This window comes from Oryctolagus cuniculus, chromosome 2, assembly GCF_051225735.1.
Source record: "Oryctolagus cuniculus isolate XC-2025 breed Fujian yellow rabbit chromosome 2, ASM5122573v1, whole genome shotgun sequence".
NCBI lineage: Eukaryota > Metazoa > Chordata > Mammalia > Lagomorpha > Leporidae > Oryctolagus > Oryctolagus cuniculus.
The window spans coordinates 107050425-107070097 of record NC_142868.1 but is presented as its reverse complement, the minus strand read 5'-3'; the positions used below and the strand labels follow the sequence as shown (position 1 = coordinate 107070097).

At 46.0% G+C, this 19673-nt stretch overlaps 1 protein-coding gene across 8 annotated transcripts in view; it reads right to left on the bottom strand.

The window, feature by feature from the left end:
- Positions 1 to 938: 938 nt before the first annotated feature.
- The window catches only part of ST6GAL2 (ST6 beta-galactoside alpha-2,6-sialyltransferase 2), a 76056-nt gene continuing 57321 nt past the window's right edge, over positions 939 to 19673 (bottom strand). For 6 of the 8 annotated variants that reach the window (XM_017339285.4, XM_051834815.3, XM_008253020.5 and 3 more), the window contains one exon: positions 939 to 5384. In XM_017339285.4, the coding sequence (XP_017194774.3) occupies positions 5113 to 5384 (272 nt within the window). In that variant the 3' untranslated portion in view covers positions 939 to 5112. Of the gene's footprint in view, positions 5385 to 18010; positions 18295 to 19673 lie in introns of those variants that run through there. The other 2 variants (XM_089327428.1, XM_089327429.1) reach the window with 2 other exon arrangements.

Sequence of the window (19673 nt, the reverse complement as noted above, 5' to 3'; positions counted from 1 at the left end):
ATTCTTGTGCAATCCGCCAAGTAAGGCTTGCGCTGAACGCGGGTTGCTTTCCCATCACTGTGAGCTGGGGAGAGGCTGCAGTTCCTCCTCCATGTAGGGGTGCTTTCCCTTCATCCTCTCAGCGGCATCTGATCTCAAAGATCAGCAAGCCTCCTGCGTGTGCCTGAGCACCTCTGTGAGCACACAGCTGTATCCTTTGCATGTTCCCAGCCTCTGGGTCTCCCCAGCAGGGTCTGAGGGACCAGGGCTTTGTTTCAGTCACCTGGGAGAAAGCTGTCGCAGGGACGGTGGGAACCTTTTCCAATTCAGCATTAGCTGTTTCAGAAATTGATGCCTTCCAAGCCTCCCACCTGCTCACAGCAAAACCTCGGTGGCTTCTCTGATTCGAGAATTCCTTCACGTTCCCATCAGAAGAACACAAATGGCCAAGGATTTCTTCCCAGGAGCCTAATGAACTGATTTTCCCTTTACGTGACAAGCAGGAGAACACCAGGGCTATTTTGCCACTGTGCTGGGTTGTGGATGACTCAGCTCGCTCTAGGCTTTCCTCTAATAAGTTATTTATATTTTCTATGGCTTCAACCCTGTCAAGCGGAGGAAGAGGAATCAATTAATATAGGCAGTAAGTGAATCCAAATGCTGGGTTACTAAGTCAACGGCAGCATCTGCCAGCCTACAGAAGCCTCTTCCACTTGACTTTGCAACTGCCGTTCTTCATGTGGCCGTCAACCTCTAGAAGCCCGCCCCCACCGCCTACCCACACCACCCAGGCCCCAGTGCACCCATCCGCAGGCCTAAAGATGCACTGTCGCTTCTTCAGCTACTCAGCCTTCCAATGACATTTCAGCTTTGAGGGCCTTTTTTCCTAGGAATGGCTCATTATTTTGCTGTTCACTCATCTGTGTGCGTAGCTTCTACAAATCAAGACACAGAGAAACTTCTAGACAAATGAAAACATGTTTTATTTACAAGAAAAAAGTCTGTACACTGTGTATACATAAAAATATACAAAACCGAAATAGAAACTATCAAAGTGTTAAAATGCGTACAAACACTTTTAAAAGGCGACTCCTGGAAAACCTCAAGCCTTAATTAGTTTGAAGAGTACACATTTCGTTTTAAAAATTAGCATACAAAAAAATTCCCACCAAAGTTGTTAAAAAAGTTCACTGGTTTCCACTGGAAGAATTTCGTTAAGTCTTTTATCTGGAGTAAAACAGATGTGTGTTATAAATATTAGGTTTTAGCACAACCAATGCATTTTATTTCTTTAAAATCTCCCTACTAAGACTATTTTCCATTGAATCATAAAAGTTTCTTCCTCTAATCTTGTAAAAAGCCATGAGCTCTACATAAACCTCTCTTCAAAGCTCAGAGTTAAATCAGGCCTCTGAGTAGGACACGTTATTAAAGCAGTATGCCACATACAGCGTGCCTTTCAAAGGTTTCCATCCTACTCTTTCATTGTAGACAAGAAGTGTAGAATGAGGGTGAGCGGTGGGGTGGAGTGGGTAGAGGACTGAATTTTGTTAATAGAAGGACAGAAAACATTGGCTTCTTTCTCTTAAAAATTCAGCGTTTGCAAAATCAAAGAAATATGTATCGTGAGAGTTTCAGCCATAAAGACTGGTAACGACACTATGAAACCAGCCATGTATGTAGATACGTATATATGCGATTATATAACTATATCTACATGCACACACTTTTATTCTAAGAGTAAGAACTATCGCAATGATTTCATTCTTTAAATTTCATTAGCATAAACTGGTAGAGGAATACCCTGAATTATTTTCCTTACTAAAAGGCTTTTTTTTTTCTCATTTACTAAAGCAACAATCAGAGCTTAGAACTGACAGAGAAATACTTTTCATTTACCAACCCAAGTGACGGAAACATGCAGAATAATTTCACGATGGACAGATTCAGGATATAAAAAAATGGGTTGAAAGTCAGGAACATTTTACTTAAGCAATTAATTTCTGAGTGAGGCTGCCTCCTCACTCTTGTTACCATTTAGTAAGGCTTTCAAACTATCAGAGAGTCAGAAATCAAGAGACAGTATGAGAGAATATATTCAGAGACTGTTTGTCCTATCTATTCAATCTCAGTAATTCCCCCAGCCCTCCCCCAATTCCCTCCTCTGTCTCGTCCCACAGCGGAGAGCAATAGGGCCGGGTGACTCTGAGTGCATGCACCATGTGTTGATTTGTAAGTAAACCTGCAGAGGCCGCTTTCATCATCAGTGGTGTGTACAATCCTCCCATCACATAACATGACTCATCTCAATCTGGTTTTACTGAATGCACTCATACAGGTCCTAACTGATTCAGTAAATGTCTACTGTGCTTGCCCAGAAGGGGCAGGCAACAAAATATCTTATAATCTGTCCCAGTAGACTGAACTGGCTCAGAACTACGTCGTGGAGTGACCTGGTTCCCTGGATTTCCCAATTTGGAAAACGCCAATGATTATGTTAGCATTGTTCTTGTTCAGGTCCATGTTTACAATGACAGAGGACCCCTGGGGAGCCCAGGCCTGACTGACTGGCGGACCAAAGGGAGGAGACATGTGGCGACTGCTGCTTCTGATGCAGGATGCCTGGAACTCTGTGTCAGGTCACACGAGGGAAGACACGACTATTCAAAGGTGGGTGAACACTCCTCATGTGCTCATTTTAATGCACACCCTTGAGGTTGAGGTTTCTAAGCTCTTGGCCCTGAGCACAAAGCTCTCTGTTAAAAGTAGCCCTCAGCGACAAGGGACCAGGGCATTGGTATTCCAGGGAATGTGGACAATGCCACATCCTTTACACACTACCTCAGTGCCCTGTGCGGCTGACTGGAGAAACCAGTTAGGGAGAATCTAGACGCAGCTGAATTGTCATCTGTTTCTTGCAACAACAACAGCTACAAAAGGTAAAGTGAAATTCTCTCAAAATGCAAAGCAACATCATTTCTGTTAGTCCTGAGAGTGAAATAAGGAACCCAATGGCCTCAGGTTGAGCCATGGCATCTTATCAATGGCCTGGAATCTTTTCAATGGCCTGGAATCTTATCAATGGCCTGGGATGGTCCCTGAAAGCCACAGAACCTGGGAGAAATGTGTTGGGATGCCATCTGTCCATTAGCCACTTCACAAAAGGGCCTGTGATTAATGGAGCCCAGTATACGTGGCATGCAAAGATTAAATCAATGTCTGCCAAAATATTGCCTCTTCAGACTCATTTGGCCAATTCCAGAAACAGGTATCATGCTAACTCTGGCTGCCTAATATTTTGGAGAGGCTAAATAATTCAAACTTTCAAGTAGAAGAATGCCTGGGCTATATTAAAATGCACACCATACACTTTCTGAATATTCAACAGACTATGATTCCCAAGAGTCTGGAAGGCCATAATAAATTCAAAAAAATATAATTAAATTTCCTTTATGCCATTCAGTCCTTTTTTTTCTAACCTCAGTGAAACTGGGAGTACTCTTTTAAAAGTACATGAATTCACAATAAAATGCTATTTAAATGTTCTTGAAGTATTTTCTGAGGCTTTTGAACTTAAATATTTACATTGATCCCAATAAATTATTCTTTAATCAACTGCTTAAGGTTCAAAGGAGGGATTCTTCTGTATAAAAAGGATGTCTCTTGAGAAATCTACTTGGAAGACTACCAAAGCAACCTCAATAGTCGTGGGCATTTAAAATGGCAAAATCCTGGGAAATCCAGAAACATCTAAGGGTGGCTCGTCTCACAACAGAGCTGCCCCATTGTGTCCTAGAACTTACAGCTCACATGAAAATAAGGCCAAAGCCTTTTAGCAAGATGGGGAGAATCCTGGGTTGACTTTCTCTACGCAGACTTATGTTACACTACCACACTGGAATGCAAACCTCTCTGGTCTGGTCACGTTTGCCTCAGGACACAGACCACCTACATTCCTTGTTGTCAAAAGGCAATGCTTTCACACAGTCTTCATAATATGGCTTTGTCATGCTGCTGACATAAAACATATCTGCAGAAACAAGGACTGGATTCCTAAATGTTTGTCGTAGGAAGAACTGGTGAAAATGCAGCACACATCACTGCTGACTTCCCAATCGCTGATTTAAAAAGAAACAAAAACAAAAACAAAAAAAAACACCTGTGAGAAATGTGTACAAAAGGCTTAAGTAGGTACCCCTAGCTGCCCAGGGGGCCCAAAGTCCTTCCTTCTAGTTTGGAAGGAACAAGGCCGGACCGTGCCAACTGCCAAGCATGTCGCCGGCTATGCAAGAGCTGTGGGGTGCACCTGCAGGCGAGGAGGCACCTGGGAAGGTGGAGCTGTGACAGGTGCAGGCCCCCGCTGCACCCCGTGATCCTGTGTGTACTTGCTGGCAGGGTTCCTCTCCTGCTGTGTGAGACTATCGCACCCAGTGAGTAATGAGACACTGCTGGGAAACAAAGGGCCTCCTTGGGGGACATGAGGGGTCAGGCTTGCTCTTGGACTGTTCCAGATGGCCAAGTTACGGTTTCAGAAATTTGTCCTGACACACAGCCAGCAAAGCATCCAGTGGCCAACGGGAAGTAGAGATGAGAAATACAATGCTTGAAAACATGTACTGGATGGGATTCTGAGGGCACTTCTTTGCTATTACACACATGTGAGTGATATTTCGGATGTACATCATAAAGTCTATGATATTTGATGACCAAAGCATGTACCAGTGACACAATAGATGTGGCAGAGTCTGTACCTCACATGGATGTTTCTGGTTAGAAACCACTTTGTGTTATCAAGAGTATGCCTGAAACCTGTAGTTGGAACCAACCCTGGTAACAGGTACTCATGGCATAAGAACATTGTTGGAGGTATTGTACTCATGGTTATACATTTGTTTTCTCTCTAGCTATCCTCTTTTTTTCATCTTTCTTAAGTTTTTTAAAAAGTCCATTTCTATATTCAAAGCTGTAATAAATACTCAAAGGCTTAGTAAGAGAAGAAATCCCATGGCCACCACTAAATTACAGTTGAAAGACTCAATACTACATGTCTAAAATCTATCTTCAAGTATTTTTGTGTGACGTCGAGGACAACAGTAGTACCTTATTGCACATTGATTCCCATGAGTTCCTTTCTTAAGAGTGGGGGTCGGCGGGGTTGGGAGCCGGGCACTGCACGGCCTGGAAGCCGGGCAGGACCACCTTGCCCTTGCGATGCAGGTCTCCTTGGGTGCCCATGTTCAGACGCTGCACCAGGAGCTTCTCGTACAGCAGTGGGTGGTAGGCGCCCAGGGTACAGGCGGCGTCGTAGTATAGCTCGTGGTAGTGGCAAAGTTCCGTCTGCCGAATGGATGGGATGTATTCATACACGTGCACCTCTCTGCATAGGGACATCATGATGAGGATTCCTGACAGGACAAGAAAACGAGCAACCAGTGAGAGATGCCAGCGACAGGAGTCTTGGTGTTTGTTGTTGTTTGTTTATTTATTTTTGGAATGGCAGTAATCAACAGAGAATGACTATGGCCAGAGACAGCAGCTTGGCACTCCCTTTCTTGCAATGCCAGCCCTACTACTAGCTGGTGTGCTGGTTTCACGGGACATTTGGACTTACTGAGGTGCAATATTGAATATATTCACTTGCTTAATCGATGGCTGAGGACCCCATAATGAGAGGTGGAAAAAAGTCATTGACCCTAAGGGGACCGACCATACTCCAGGGGTAGATTTGCAACTCCCACAATACATGGTGAATATCACATTCTACACCAATGTCCCATCTGGCTTTCAATGCTACGACTGCTATGTTCTAAAGAAACAAATGTTATTAAAATTGCATTACAAAATAGTTGGTTGATTATAAATTGACGATGAACAGTTGTTTGGAAAATATAATGTAACAGTTACTACAAAGTAGTGGCTTGAATGAAAACAATAGTTAGCAGACACAGAGATTAAGATTCACACTAACAATTCTCAATGGGATGCAAATAAGGGATAGAAGGGAACTGCCTTAACTTGATAGAGAACATTCACAAGAAACCTGTAGCAGATGCCATACTTAACAGTGGACAGCTTAAAGCTTTACCACTGAGAACAGGAAAGCAAGGCAGGGATGATCCTTCTCACCATTCCCTCTCAACAACTTGCTGAAATTCTTGGTAGCACAATAAAAGGAAACAAAGGGTGTGCAGATTGGGAAGGAAGAAAAAAACTGTCTTTGAAGATGAAATAAATCCCAAAGAATAAATAACAACAAATACTGCTAGGAGGTAATAATAATAGTAGTATTGTTGTAATAATAACAACAAATACTGCTAGGGGCCGGTGTTGTGGCAGATGAAGCCCCACCCGCAGCGATGGCATCCCATATGTGCCCTGCCAGACGCTGGCACTGCAGCACAACAGGGAAGCCTCTGCCTACAACCGGCTTCCCACATCACAGTGCCAGTTCGAGTCCTGGCTGCTCTGCCTCTCTGTAGGCTTCTGCTCATGTCCCTGGGGAGACAGGGAAAGATGGCCCACACACTTGAGGAGGCCAGGATGGACTTCCTGGTGCCTGGCTTTGGCTTGGTCAAGACCTTGCTGTTGTGGCCATCTGGGGAGCAAACCAGTGGAAGGAAGATCTAGATTTCACTCCCCCTCCGCCACATTCTCCCCCTCTTTGTCATTCTTGCTTTTAAGTAAGTGAGTCTTTAAATAAAATGTTTTAATATGTGGATGTATATACTTAAAACTCATTGTTTTTTTGTGATTTTTTACCTGGTTTTATTTATTTTTTATTAAGGAATACAAACTTAATGCTTTTCATAAATACAGCTTTAGGAATATAGTGATTCTTCCCACAGTACCCATCCCCCCCCCCCACATTCCCACCTGTCTTCCTCCTCTCTCTCCTACTCTCACTCTTAGAGCATCTAAAATGTAATCTACAGAAGCGAAATTAACACTTCAAGATGCAGCGTTTTGAACAGTCCTTGTCTCCACTGTTGAGGAACAGTTTTTTTCATGCAATTTGTTTAACTCTTTTTTTTTTTTTTACAGGCAGAGTTAGACAGTGAGAGAGAGAGACAGAGAGAAAGGTCTTCCTTCCATTGGTTCACACCCCTAAATGGTCGCTACGGCCAGCGCACAGCGCCAATCCGAAGCCAGGAACAAGGTGTTTCCTCCAGGTCTCCCATGCGGATGCAGGTCCAGGCCCCAAGCACTTGGGCCATCCTCCACTGCCCTCCTGGGCCACAGCAGAGAGCTGGACTAGAAGAGGGGCAACCGGGACAGAACCGGTGTCCCAACCGGGACTAGAACCCGGGGTGCCGGCGCCACAGGCAGAGGATTAACCTAGTGAGCCATGGCGCCGGCCCTGTTTAACTCTTTATTCGGTATAGAGTTAATTGTATGTATATAAAGTTAATTGAAATTAGATGTTACTAAAAATATAAACATAAAATTTTTAAAATAAAAATGGTTTTTATTTTAATGTTCCAAATAACTACAATATCTGATCATTGATAAGCAAATCTTATTCTTGATTAACACTAGCAAACTTTCCTTTCCCAGCACCACGGACACCGTCATTAACTTGAAACTTCTTTAAAAAACTAAACTCTTATCCCTTTTCTGAGAGGACTATGAAAAATGACAAAGCTGCAGAGTTGTGTCCTGGAACAGCCAGTATTTGTCTACAGGGAACAGAAACAAAAATTCTCAAACCAGAGCATCCGGGAGAAGGACACTGAAGGAGGGAACAGAAGGGGCCTAACTCTGCCTGGGGGATCCGGGAAGCCACCCAGCAGAAGTGAAGGCTGCATCTAAAGGGGCTGCCTGCAGACAAGGGGGCCAAGGAACCAGGAGAGCTGCTGCTTCACAGACAACAGGGTCTCCTGTGTAGAGCCATGATACAGCGCCATGTTTGAAAATAAAACCTCTCTCTAACGAGACAAGACTGCACAGTCTAATTTTTTTTAAAGATTTATGTATTTATTTGAAAGTCAGAGTTACACAGAGAGAGGAGAGGCAGAGAGAGAGAGAAAGAGAGAGAGAGAGAGAGGGAGAGGTCTTCCATCTGATGGTTCACTCTCCAATTGACTGCAACGGCCAGAGCTGCACCGAAGCCAGGAGCCAGGAGCTTCTTCTGGGTCTCCCATGTGGGTGCAGGGGCCCAAGGACTTGGGCCATCTTCTGCTGCATTCCCAGGCCATAGCAGAGAGCTGGATGGGAAGTGGAGCAGCCAGGACTTGAACCGGCACACATACGGGATGCTGGCACTGCAGGCCAGGGCATTAATCTGCTGTGCCACAGCGCCAGCCCCAAAACAGACTGCACAGTTTAACATCCCATGAAATCGTTCTCAGGAACAACGCTGGGGTTCAAGTCACTGATCCGTTCCTCTCCTCCCCAACCCTCACTCAGGTTCACCACCGACCTCCCCTCTTCCATGGCTGCAGGTTCATCCTCCAGCCACTGTGGCATCAGCGGAACCAACAGAGAAAGAGGGGGTGGATGTCCTGGAGGCTCCGGTTATGGCATCAGAGAAGGAACGGGAGACACAGGTGATGCACGACTCTGCCTCCTTCTGCTTAAACCAATCCAGGACTCCCACTGGGGGTGGAGCTGAGACTTGAACTCAGCCACTTTGATACGAGATGCAGGTGTTCCAAGCTGCTTCTTTACCTGGGTGTCAAATGCCTGCCCCTGCCCCGGGAAATTTAATCCTCCTTTTGTTCCCAGTTCCTCTAAACCTGAACAAAGAAAACTCTGCAGTGTTTTCTGGAGGTGATGATGTCCTAGGGCCCTGGTCTGTGGAGCTGAGCACGGCTTTAAGGGCTTTTAGCCCTGGGGCTGTGGAACAGGCCGCTGCATAGTGGCCAGCACTGGCCATTCTCCCTGCCTGGTGTGCAATATGCTAAGCTGTGTCCAAGGAGCCACCTTGGACGCCCCTGAGGAGGTGCACTTCACAGCATGGACATCATTTAAGACAGTGTCTTTCTTTCTTTCTTTTCTTCTTTTTTTTTTTTTTTTTTGACAGGCAGAGTGGACAGTGAGAGAGAGAGACAGAGAGAAAGGTCTTCCTTTTGCCATTGGTTGGTTCACCCTCCAATGGCTGCCGCGGCCAGCGCGCTGCGGCTGGTGCACCGCGTGGATCCAAAGCCAGGAGCCAGGTGCTTCTCCTGGTCTCCCATGGGGTGCAGGGCCCAAGCACCTGGGCCATCCTCCACTGCACTCCCTGGCCACAGCAGAGAGCTGGCCTGGAAGAGGGGCAACCGGGACAGAATCCGGTGTGCCGGCGCCGCAAGGCGGAGGATTAGCCTATTGAGCCGCGGTGCCGGCCAACAGTGTCTTTCTAACACATGGCAGGGAGTGGCTTCAACGGTGTCTTTTGCACAAAAGTATCTTACATACAAGATTCTTCAAAAGTTCATGGAAATGGAATTAAAGGGTAAGTTGAATTTGGTGCAAAAAATTTTCTCAACCATGCGTTTTTTTCATGAAACACACGTATTATGAAAAACACTTTATAAAAAATGATCACCAATTTGAGTGCTATGGCTGTGGCTAAAATGTTTCTGAATACTTTCAATTTCTTTATTAATCTGCTTGTGGACCAATAACAAATGTTCTTAGACCAATGCTGGTCTGCTGGCCACTTTGAGGACCAGGCTAGTGCAATAGTGGGATCTGCCAAACGTGAAAGACGGAACTGCTCAACTTCTGATGGAGTCGCATCCGGGTAACCGTGAGTTGAACGTATCGCAGCTGGCAACGCGATGCACCCACCTCACCAACCACACATGCCAGCACATCGCCCTCTAGAGCATGGATGGTTTCCCCTCAAAACTGGGAGCTGCGTGTGCTGCTGCCCAGCACTACAAGGGAGGATCCGACTTCATAGTCCTAACCTGGATACGATCCAAATTCAACATGCCGAGGATGCTTTCCACTGACGTGAAGACACTTTTGTACCACCAGGATATCAAAAAATTCTAAGGTGAACCATCAAAAGTTGAGCACCAACTGTACCGATTTTATTCAAAGTAAACAAGTATAATTCTAAGATTGTCTTGGGTAATTACTTCACATTTTAAAATAACTTAGAGGTGAGGCAGTGTTTCATCTATTGGTTAAGAAATTGGTTAAAGGGGCCAGTGCTGTGGCGCAGTAGGCTAAGCCTCCACCTGAGGCACTGGCATCCTATATGGGTGTTGATTTGTATCCTGACTGCTCTTCTTCTGATCCAGCTCTATGCCAATGGTCTGGGAAAGCAGTGGAAGATGGCCCAGGTGCTTGGGTCCCTGCACCCATGTGGGAGACCTGGAAGAAGCTCCTGGCTCCCGACTTCAGATCAGCTCAGCTCCAGCCATTGCAGCCATTCGGAGAGTTAACCAATGGATGGGAGAGCTTTCTCTCTGTCTCCCACTCTCTGTAACCCTACCTCTCAATAAATAAATTTAAAAATGGCATTAAAAAACCACAGTGGTCTGTGTACTACTTATTGAATTATTTATTAAAAAAGAAAAAAGAAATTGGTTAAGAAGTCCACATCCCGTATTGGAGTGCCTGGACTCAAGTCCTGGCTCCAGCTCCACACTCCAGCTTCCTGCTAACGCAACCCTGAGGAGGCAGCAGTGATGGTTCCTGCCACTCATATGGGAGATTTGATTGAGTTCTCAGCTCCTGGCTTCAGCTTTAGCTCAGCCCCAGATGTCAAGGACACTTGAAAGGGGAAGTGGTGAAAAGGCAGATGGGAGCTCTCTTTCTCTCTCTGTCTTTTTAGAATATAATCAACAGAACACCATCAATAGAGCAACTTTTCATTTAGTTCATGATACTCTTAACAATAAGCAAAGTGTGGATGCTGGGCCAGAGCTGTGCCGTAGCATGTTAAGCTCTTATCTACAGTGCTAGCATCCCCATGGGCACCGGTTCAAGTCCCGGCTGCTCCACTTCCAATTCAGCTCCCTACTAATGTGCCTGGGAAAACAGCAGAGGATGGCCCAACTGCTTGGGCCCCTGCATCCATGTGGGAGACCCAGATGAAACTGCTGGATCCTGGTTTCAGCCTGGCCCAACACTGGCCAATGCCACCATTTAGGGAGTGAACCAACAGATAGAGCTCTCTTTTTCTCCCTCTCTCTGTCTCTCCCTCTCTTTAGTTCTTTCAAATAAATAAATAAATTGAAAAAAAATTTAAAAAGAAAAATGAGGGTATTTGATCAAGTTATCTTCATAATTCCTCTGTATTTTTGCCTATCTGATAGAGATTTAGCAACAATAGTTTCCCATATCCTTTTGTATTCTAACATGAATACAGGTCATTGGAAACTTGGCCAAGAGCATCCTAAGATTTAAGCAATAACAGAATTGTCCCTAGTGCTTCAGTGGCAGACAGGTGCAGTACAGATATTGGAGGTAATATAGAAGTACCTTCTAAGGGAAAGGAAAAAAAGAATTTACAATTCATTTGGCATATGTGAAAGGTGGAAAAGATCGATGGTGCCCAGGAAGGGGAATGCTCTTTAACAAACCTTTTCCAGTTAGCACACTCAATTTATTTGGCATATGCATTCTTTACCTTTTAATTTTCTTAAAGCTATTATTATACATAAATTTGAGATTAGACTCAAACTTTGTCATAGAGTACTGAAAATCAACATTAAATGTGGTTAAATCCACACATCAGTTTTCCTAAGAGTGGTTAATAGTACTTCGCAACGCCCAGAGACCTGAGGAATCAATTTCTTTACACAGTTATGTGTTGCTTAATGACAGGAACACATGCTGATAAATGTGTTTGCGGGAGCATCACAGCGCACTTACACAAACTAAGATGGCTACAGCGTCACTGGGCGATATGACCTATGGGACCACTGCTGCATATGTGCCCCGTGATGAATGAAACCTGTTACGCTTCGCAGCGCGCGACTGTACTTTGCCAAAAAAAAAAAAAAAAAAAAAATCTAGGCAGACGTCAGTGTCTGGAGGACTATAATAGCTCTTGAATGGTTTAGAGTGAGTGTAGGGAGGAAGGCTAGTGCGGAGCAGATACTGCAGGACTGGGGCAGGGCTGGGCAGGGGTGGAGAGAACACGGCCACCCCAAGTGCTACTGCAGGCCTCTTCACTGAAGGTCCACACGGATCAAACTGGGCTTGGTGCAAACTGGTGCAGATTCAGAGAATGTTCTTAAGAGAAAAGCTAATGGACTTGCCTTTACATTCAAAGACAGGTGCCAGTCCCGTGACCATCCTTAGGATGACTTGAAGCAAGTGTCTGTCTTAACGCCATATAGAAAACACCACTTGGGCTCTGTCACCAGATCTTTTCTGAAGTGCTGTGAAGCTGAGCCTTGTCCTCCATAAATGACCCAAGTATCAATCACACAAGACTCTCCAAAGGCACTGGCTTTACCACTGAGGCCGGGTGCTGGAGTCCCCCATATTCCCCAGGCTGACGATTCTCTAGGAGGACCTATGGGATCCAGCAGAGCTGTCCCCATGGTTCTGATGTATTATGGTGAAGAGTGAAAGGTAAAGTCAGCCAAAGGAAAAGGTGCATGGGGGGAAGTTGAGGAGAAGCCAGGGAGGTGCAAGCTTCTACAGCCTTCTCCCTGCGAAGTCCTACAGGGAAACACTAATTTCCTCAGTGACGAGTTGTGACACCTGCTAGGCACTGACTCTGCCCACCCACCTCGAGTTCACACGTGAGATGGGAAGAGGAGACTTTGGGAGGTGATGAGGTCAGCGTCGTGGCGCCTTCATGAAGGGGACTAGTGCAGTTCTAAGATGTGATCTCTCTCCAGGATGCCACTCAAGGATCTGTCAAGGAGGCAGCCAACTCCACAGCAGGAAGAGAGCTTTCAGCAGACCTCCTGGCCTCCAGAATTGGAGGAGATCGATCTGTGTTGCTCAAGCCACGTAGACGGAGGCCTTTCTGGTGTAGCAGCCCCCAAATGACTATGACAACACATTGCAAATGTGGTTAACCAAGTTTGTAAGAGACTCAGTACCCAGGGCTTTTCCTAGGAGCAGCTGGGGTTGGCAGCCTCTGCCAGGCAAGTGCCAACATCATAGATTGCCTGAAAGAAAGCAAGTGTTCAAAGCACAATGCTCGCGCCGGTGCCACGGCTCACTAGGCTAATCCTCCACCTAGCGGCGCCGGGACACCGGGTTCTAGTCCCAGTCGGGGCGCCGGATTCTGTCCCGGTTGCCCCTCTTCCAGGCCAGCTCTCTGCTGTGGTCCGGGAAGGCAGTGGAGGATGGCCCAAGTGCTTGGGCCCTGCACCCGCATGGGAGACCAGGAGAAGCACCTGGCTCCTGCCATCAGATCATCATGGTGCACCGGCTGCAGCGCGCCAGCTGTGGCTGCCATTGGAGGGTGAACCAACGGCAAAAGGAAGACCTTTCTCTCTGTCTCTCTCTCTCTCACAATCCACTCTGCCTGTCAAAAAAAAAAAAAAAAAAAAAAAAAGGCACAATGCTCGCTTGCATAAACAGCACAGGCATAGCGAACCATCTCGGGGGGAACCTTCCCCAAGCCCCCAGGCACAAGTGGGGTGCCAACCTCGCAAATGGGCCCTCCTCTGGACAAGTGGTCAAGCTTGCAGTGAGAAGTCCTTTCTACACAGACACCACGGATGTACATATTCAAAGTTTCACATTCCTTTAGTCATTGACATGGGTTGCACTAAAAGTGTTACTGATTTTTATATTTTTCATTTCCTCTTATGTCTGCTCAGGATTACTTAAAATGCAAGAAGAATATAAACCATCAAATATTCTGCAATTCAGTGAAGAGCAACTTTGAAAAAAATCACGTAAGGAACTGCTAGGTTAAGTAATACTGTTTAAGACTAAAAAAAAAATCAACTGCTTTCACCACCAACAAAAGTTTTACTGCTTTCAGTGTGGAGCTGTTGGTCTGCTGGTTAGCAGATGATTATTTCTAGGCTTTTAGTGTGTTTTTCCATGCCAATCAAATGGGCATGTGGCCAGCTATTGAGAATCTTTAAGCAGAATTCGATTAAGGTTAAGTTTCTTCCATGGACAGTTTTTACAAATTAGTCTGTTCAAGGGATTTGTTTATAGTAAAAAAGTGTTGGTATTTTCCAGGCAATTATGACTTAAGAAGTAGTCATTTGCCACATTATATGTTTTTAAATGTTGTGCAATGTAACATGATTATCAAACTAATTAAAAAGTATTTCTACTGGTTTTAATAAAATGTCACGTTATGTGAGTCAGTCTAATAAGCAGATGGATTTATTTATTCACTTCAAAATCTGGACAAAGAGAAACTTTAAGGCATGCCCAGAGTATCACAAATTCTGAATGAATGAGGTTTCTATATAATTTGCTTGTTTAGATATAATTGATACGCTATCAGAATTTAATGTGGCTGAGTCATTTAGCATTTAGCTTAATTGTGATTACATCCAAATGATCTTGCCTCTCACCTGGCAGAACATTGAAAATCACTAAGAAAAATAGAATCTTGATGAAAATATCCTTCATCAAATAGAAAAATGAGCTGCAAATATAAAATAGAGCATAGGGGGCCGGCACTGTAACTTAGTAGGCTAAAGCCTCTGCCTGCGGTGCTGGCATTCCATATGGGTGCAGGTTTGTATCCTGGCTGCTCCTCTTCTAATCCAGCTTTCTGATAATGACCTGGGAAAGCAGTGGAAGATGGCCAAAGTGCTTGGGCCCCGCACCAGGTCTACCCTGTGGGAGGGTACTGGCAGATTCGATGACTAGTGAGGGCTGGTTTCCTGGTTCCTTGATGGATACCTGTGTCTTCATGTGGTATAAGGGGCAGATGGGCTCCCTGGAATCTCTTATAAGAACACTAACATCCACGCAGGAGGATCTGAGTCCACACCTGACCTAATCACCTCCCAGAAGCTCTCACCTCCTCATCCTATCACCTCGGGCTTAGGAATTCAACACACAAACACGAGGGGGACAGACATTTAGCCCATGGCCCTGAACCACCTTCCCAAGTGTTACTGTGACGATGGCTCCTTCTTCTTTTTATAAAGTAGAAAAGAGGCCGGCGCCGGCTATAGGCTAATCCTCCGCCTAGCGGCGCCGGCACACCGGGTTCTAGTCCCGGTCGGGGCGCCGGATTCTGTCCCGGTTGCCCCTCTTCCAGGCCAGCTCTCTGCTGTGGCCAGGGAGTGCAGTGGAGGATGGCCCAGGTGCTTGGGCCCTGCACCCCATGGGAGACCAGGAAAAGCACCTGGCTCCTGGCTCCTGCCATCGGATCAGCGCGGTGCGCCGGCCGCAGCGCGCCGGCCGCGGCGGCCATTGGAGGGTGAACCAACGGCAAAAGGAAGACCTTTCTCTCTGTCTCTCTCTCTCTCACTGTCCACTCTGCCTGTCAAAAAAAAAAAAATATATAAAGTAGAAAAGAGTTTCTTTATGTTTGGGCAGAGAGAGGGATATAAAGAGAGCATGGCTTCTTGAAATCAATGACAGCTGACTTCCAAACCACACTCATTAATGAGTAGAACCATTAATCTAGCATAGAGACAAACAGAAATCCACTCCTAAGAAGGACCACTGGAGTCAGCTGTTGTGTATGTCATTTCCAATAAGTTCTGAGCACAGGAAATGAGTTCATTAGCAAGGGCAGTAAATTTTATAGCTATGTCTTCAAAAGAAACAAGGAGAATAATGATATTTGTAGTTAGAAATTAATAATGCTGGAATATAGGTTTTACTGGTATAAAATCCAAGAGACAAAGATGGAAGTAAGTTATGTTTTAGTAATATGTTCTATTGTTTTAACTAAATACAAGTATAAGTCATCATTTTCCTTGTGTTTGAACATTGCAATAAACAAGGAATTTGCAGTTATTAACGAATCCTATGTGTTCCCATTGAGCCCAATGCACATTGCCTTGCTGGCAGAGCTGTAAATACAGCTGTAAATACAGACAATACTGCTAATGTTCTCTAAGGTTCTAAAAATGTACAAAAAAGAAATGGTTCTCAAAGTGTGTTCCCAGGGCCAGGAGCATTGGTATCACTTGAGAACTTGTCAAAAATGCAAATTTTCACCACCTCCATCTACTCAGAAACTCCAAGAATGGATCCAGTCATCTGGTTTAAAACACTGACCTAGAACCCCCACCCTCCCAAATTGGCTCCCAGTGTTCCCAGCCCTGCTCACCAAGCTTTGGAGTAACTCCCTCCCACATCAATGGAGCCAAAGTGTAGAAATGAATTAAATGAATGTGGCAGTTCACAACACAATTAAAATAGCACACGGCTTCCCCCTTGCTTCTCTGAGATCCCTTGCTCCTGGGAAGCCAGCTACCATGCTGTGAGGAAGCCCAAGCAGCCCTAGAGAGAGGTCCATGTGGTGAGGAACAGCCTCGGTCCCTCACCTGCCAACAGCCACATTAATGAGCCATCTTGGAAGCCGGTCATCCAGTGTGGGCAAGACAGCTTGACTGAGCCCTTACGAGCAAACGCAAGTCAGAATCCTGCCGATCTGCTCCCCGAGTGCCTGCCCACAGGAACTGTGTGACCTAATCATTGCTTCTTGTTCTTTTCAACATCCAAGTTTTGCTTTCAGCAACCGAATCTGAAACTTGCTAAACTTTGAGAACTGCTGGCTAGAACTTTACCAAAAAACAGTTGTCTGCTAGTATACATTGGGAACTACTTCCAGAACAGACACCAAAACACAGGGATTCTCAAGTCCTTATATAACATAGAATTGGCATATAACCTATGTATATCCTCCCACTTACTTTAAGTCATCTCCAGATAACTTATAATGCCCAATACAATACACACGCTATGAAAGAATTGTTATACTGTGCTGTTCGGGGAGTAATAACAAGAAAAAGTCTGGAATATTCAGGGCAGATGCGATTTTTTCCTGAATATCTTCATCCCATAGTTGGTGGCTGGCTCTAATTATTATTTGCATCTACCATGTGCTAGGCTGAGAGCAGGAACTGTCAGCCCTTGATGCATCTTTCTCTTTTCTTTCACTGCACGTACAGCAGTGTCTAATTACATTTCATCTAGGGACACACACGTGTGTAATGCATTCCCCTCACAACACAAACTGTAAGCTGCAGGTGTGCAGGACCCTTGTCTGGTTTCCTCCCTACCACGTCCCTGCAGCCTTGTGCCCAGTCCACAGGGGTCCTCAACTAATACCCATGTGATGGATAACTCTTCCCTCCCTTGCTCACCCCCTTCCTCCTAGGTGATGAATTCAGCCGCAGTAACAAGGTCTCTGAGTTGCAACACCGGTGTCTACATTTAGGGGCCCCAGGAGTGTCTGCCTGGGAACCTCACTCCCATTGGATGTCCACACTCTGGTAACAAAGGAGATGTCTTCTGTGCTCCAAGCACTCAAGTGTTAGGGGGCCTCTCTTTCGAAGGCCCTAGAAGAGAAATGTATGCAGTGGGTTTGGAAACCTAAGCAATGACCTGGGAGGTGACTTTGCACACATGAAGGAGCCCGTCAGGAAAGAAGGGGACTCTGTGCAGATTAATCCTGTGCAGATGAACACGATCAGGGGCTGGGGCACTGCAGGCGGCTCTCTTCTGATCAGGGCCACCCTGCAGACCCAGAAATGCCCTAATCTCTCCTCCCAGCTGGCCTGTGGTGCCTTAGGGCCAGGAGCTGACGTCAGAGGTTAGGGTGTTTGCAAAGGGAGGGTTGTGGAGACAAGTCAAAGCTTCCAGCACGACCTCAGAATGTGAAAGGGCATTGGAAGAACACTTTCCGATAACAGAAAAAAAATATTGATTTTTAAAAACTCTTACAGTAGACAGAGATGCAGATGACATCACTTCCTGTTACTTAGGAAGGTCAGATAAATCATAAATCAGATGCCAGCTCTCAGCATACTTCTGATCCAGATGAAAGAGGGGTGAAGAAGACTACAGCAGCATGGGGGTGGGTGGATGCAGAGGGCACTGCTGTGTGCTTGGCAGAGCTCACCTGGGCGCTGTCTATGCCCATCTTCTGGGGAGAAGAAAGGATAGCAAGTGAATTTTTTAAAGATTTATTTATTTGGAAGGTGGGGGGAGGAGGAGACAGAGAGGTATCTTCTAACTGCTGGTCCACTCCCTAAATGGCCTGCAGAGGCTGTAGCATGCCCAGACTAAGCCAGGAGCCTGAAATTCCATCCAAATGCATAGCAGGGACCCAAGGAAGACTTGGACCATCTCCTACTGCTCTCGCAGGTGCGTTAGTGAAGGAGTCACAGCAGGGAGGGTAACAAGGTAGAGAACAAAGGGGACCCTCTGGTAATGCGGGACATTTTCCTGGCCTAGCTGGGAAACCAGCCGGAGCTAGAAAACAAGAGGCATAAAGAATTTCATTGATTAGCAAGAGCAGGCTCCAGCACAAAGGCTGTGGAGAAGGTCAGGTGGCTGGAGCTGTCCGTGAAGTCTCAGGAGTACTGGAAAGACAAACAGCTCCCCACCAAGAGGCCCCAGATAGAAGTTTCTCTTTGTCCCATAAAAAGTCACAACCACATGGGAGTTTAAGAAGCCAGATGCACTCCCCATACAAGGAACACTTTTCTTAAAGGACCTTGCACCATCTTTCCAGTGGGTATAAAAGCCCCACATCACTTCCCTTCAATGGCTTTTTCCTTCTGCAGGAGCCCCTCCCAGCTCTTTCCTGGGAGTCTGCCCTCTGCTCTTCTCATCTCTCTGCCTTTTTTTTTTTCTTTAAAATACTTTGCTGAAAACCTTCTTGATTTGTTCATCCGCCTCATACTTCGTGGCAGACAGAGCAAGTTTCCAGAATTAGCAGGGAGCTGGCTGGAAGTTGAGGGGCTGGGACTCGAACTGGTGTCCACACGGGATGCCAGTGTCGCAGGCTACGGCTTAGCCTGCTGTGCCACAAGACTGGCCCCAAGGGCAGGAAGTGAAGTAAGGGATGACACCAGGCTGCTTCTGCTGTCCCCACCCATGGAGCACATCCTACCCCGTGGGAACCTAGCAGTTCCCTAACAGCTTCTTTCTCCTTTGCACTCCTGGCGTGGTTTGCAAACTTGATAGAGCTATCCTGCACAGCTTTCTGTTTCAGTGGGAAGCGCCTGGCTCCCCACTGTCGGCGGCCTCCCGGAGGAGCCTGAGGCTCTGGAAAACTTGAAATGAGGCTTGTGGGACTAAGACATGAGTTTTCCTCTTCTTCAACTGTAATTAATTGAAACTTTAGGAGGCACATGTGGGTAATAGCTGCCGTGTTGGGCAGGACCGTGCTGGAAAATGATGACTGCAGATCGGCCAGTGACTTCATCCTCGGAGAGGCCTCAGTCTCGTTTCCATTTCGCAGCTGAGGATCCCAGGGGTCCGAGGGTGAAGCAACTGGCAAGCACGGAGTGGAATGCACACTCAAGATCTCTGCTCTCCAGGCTACACTTGCAATGACATCCAACTTCAATTCTTGTGCACACCATAGACGCCTGGAAACGCAAGTAGGAGCTCCGAAAACTCTCAACTCTCGGCAAATAGCTATGAAAGGAGGCTGCTCACGGGTAGCATGACTTCTTTCAACACAAACACATAGGAAAGTACTTCCCTTGGTTCTGACTTTGGAACCTGAGTTTTTACAGCTTCCTGTCAGCAGTAATTATATCTGACAGCCCCTCACTGTGCTTTGAAACTTTTCCTCTAATCAGATATCACCCCCATGAAATCATGAGATGGCCACAGTATGG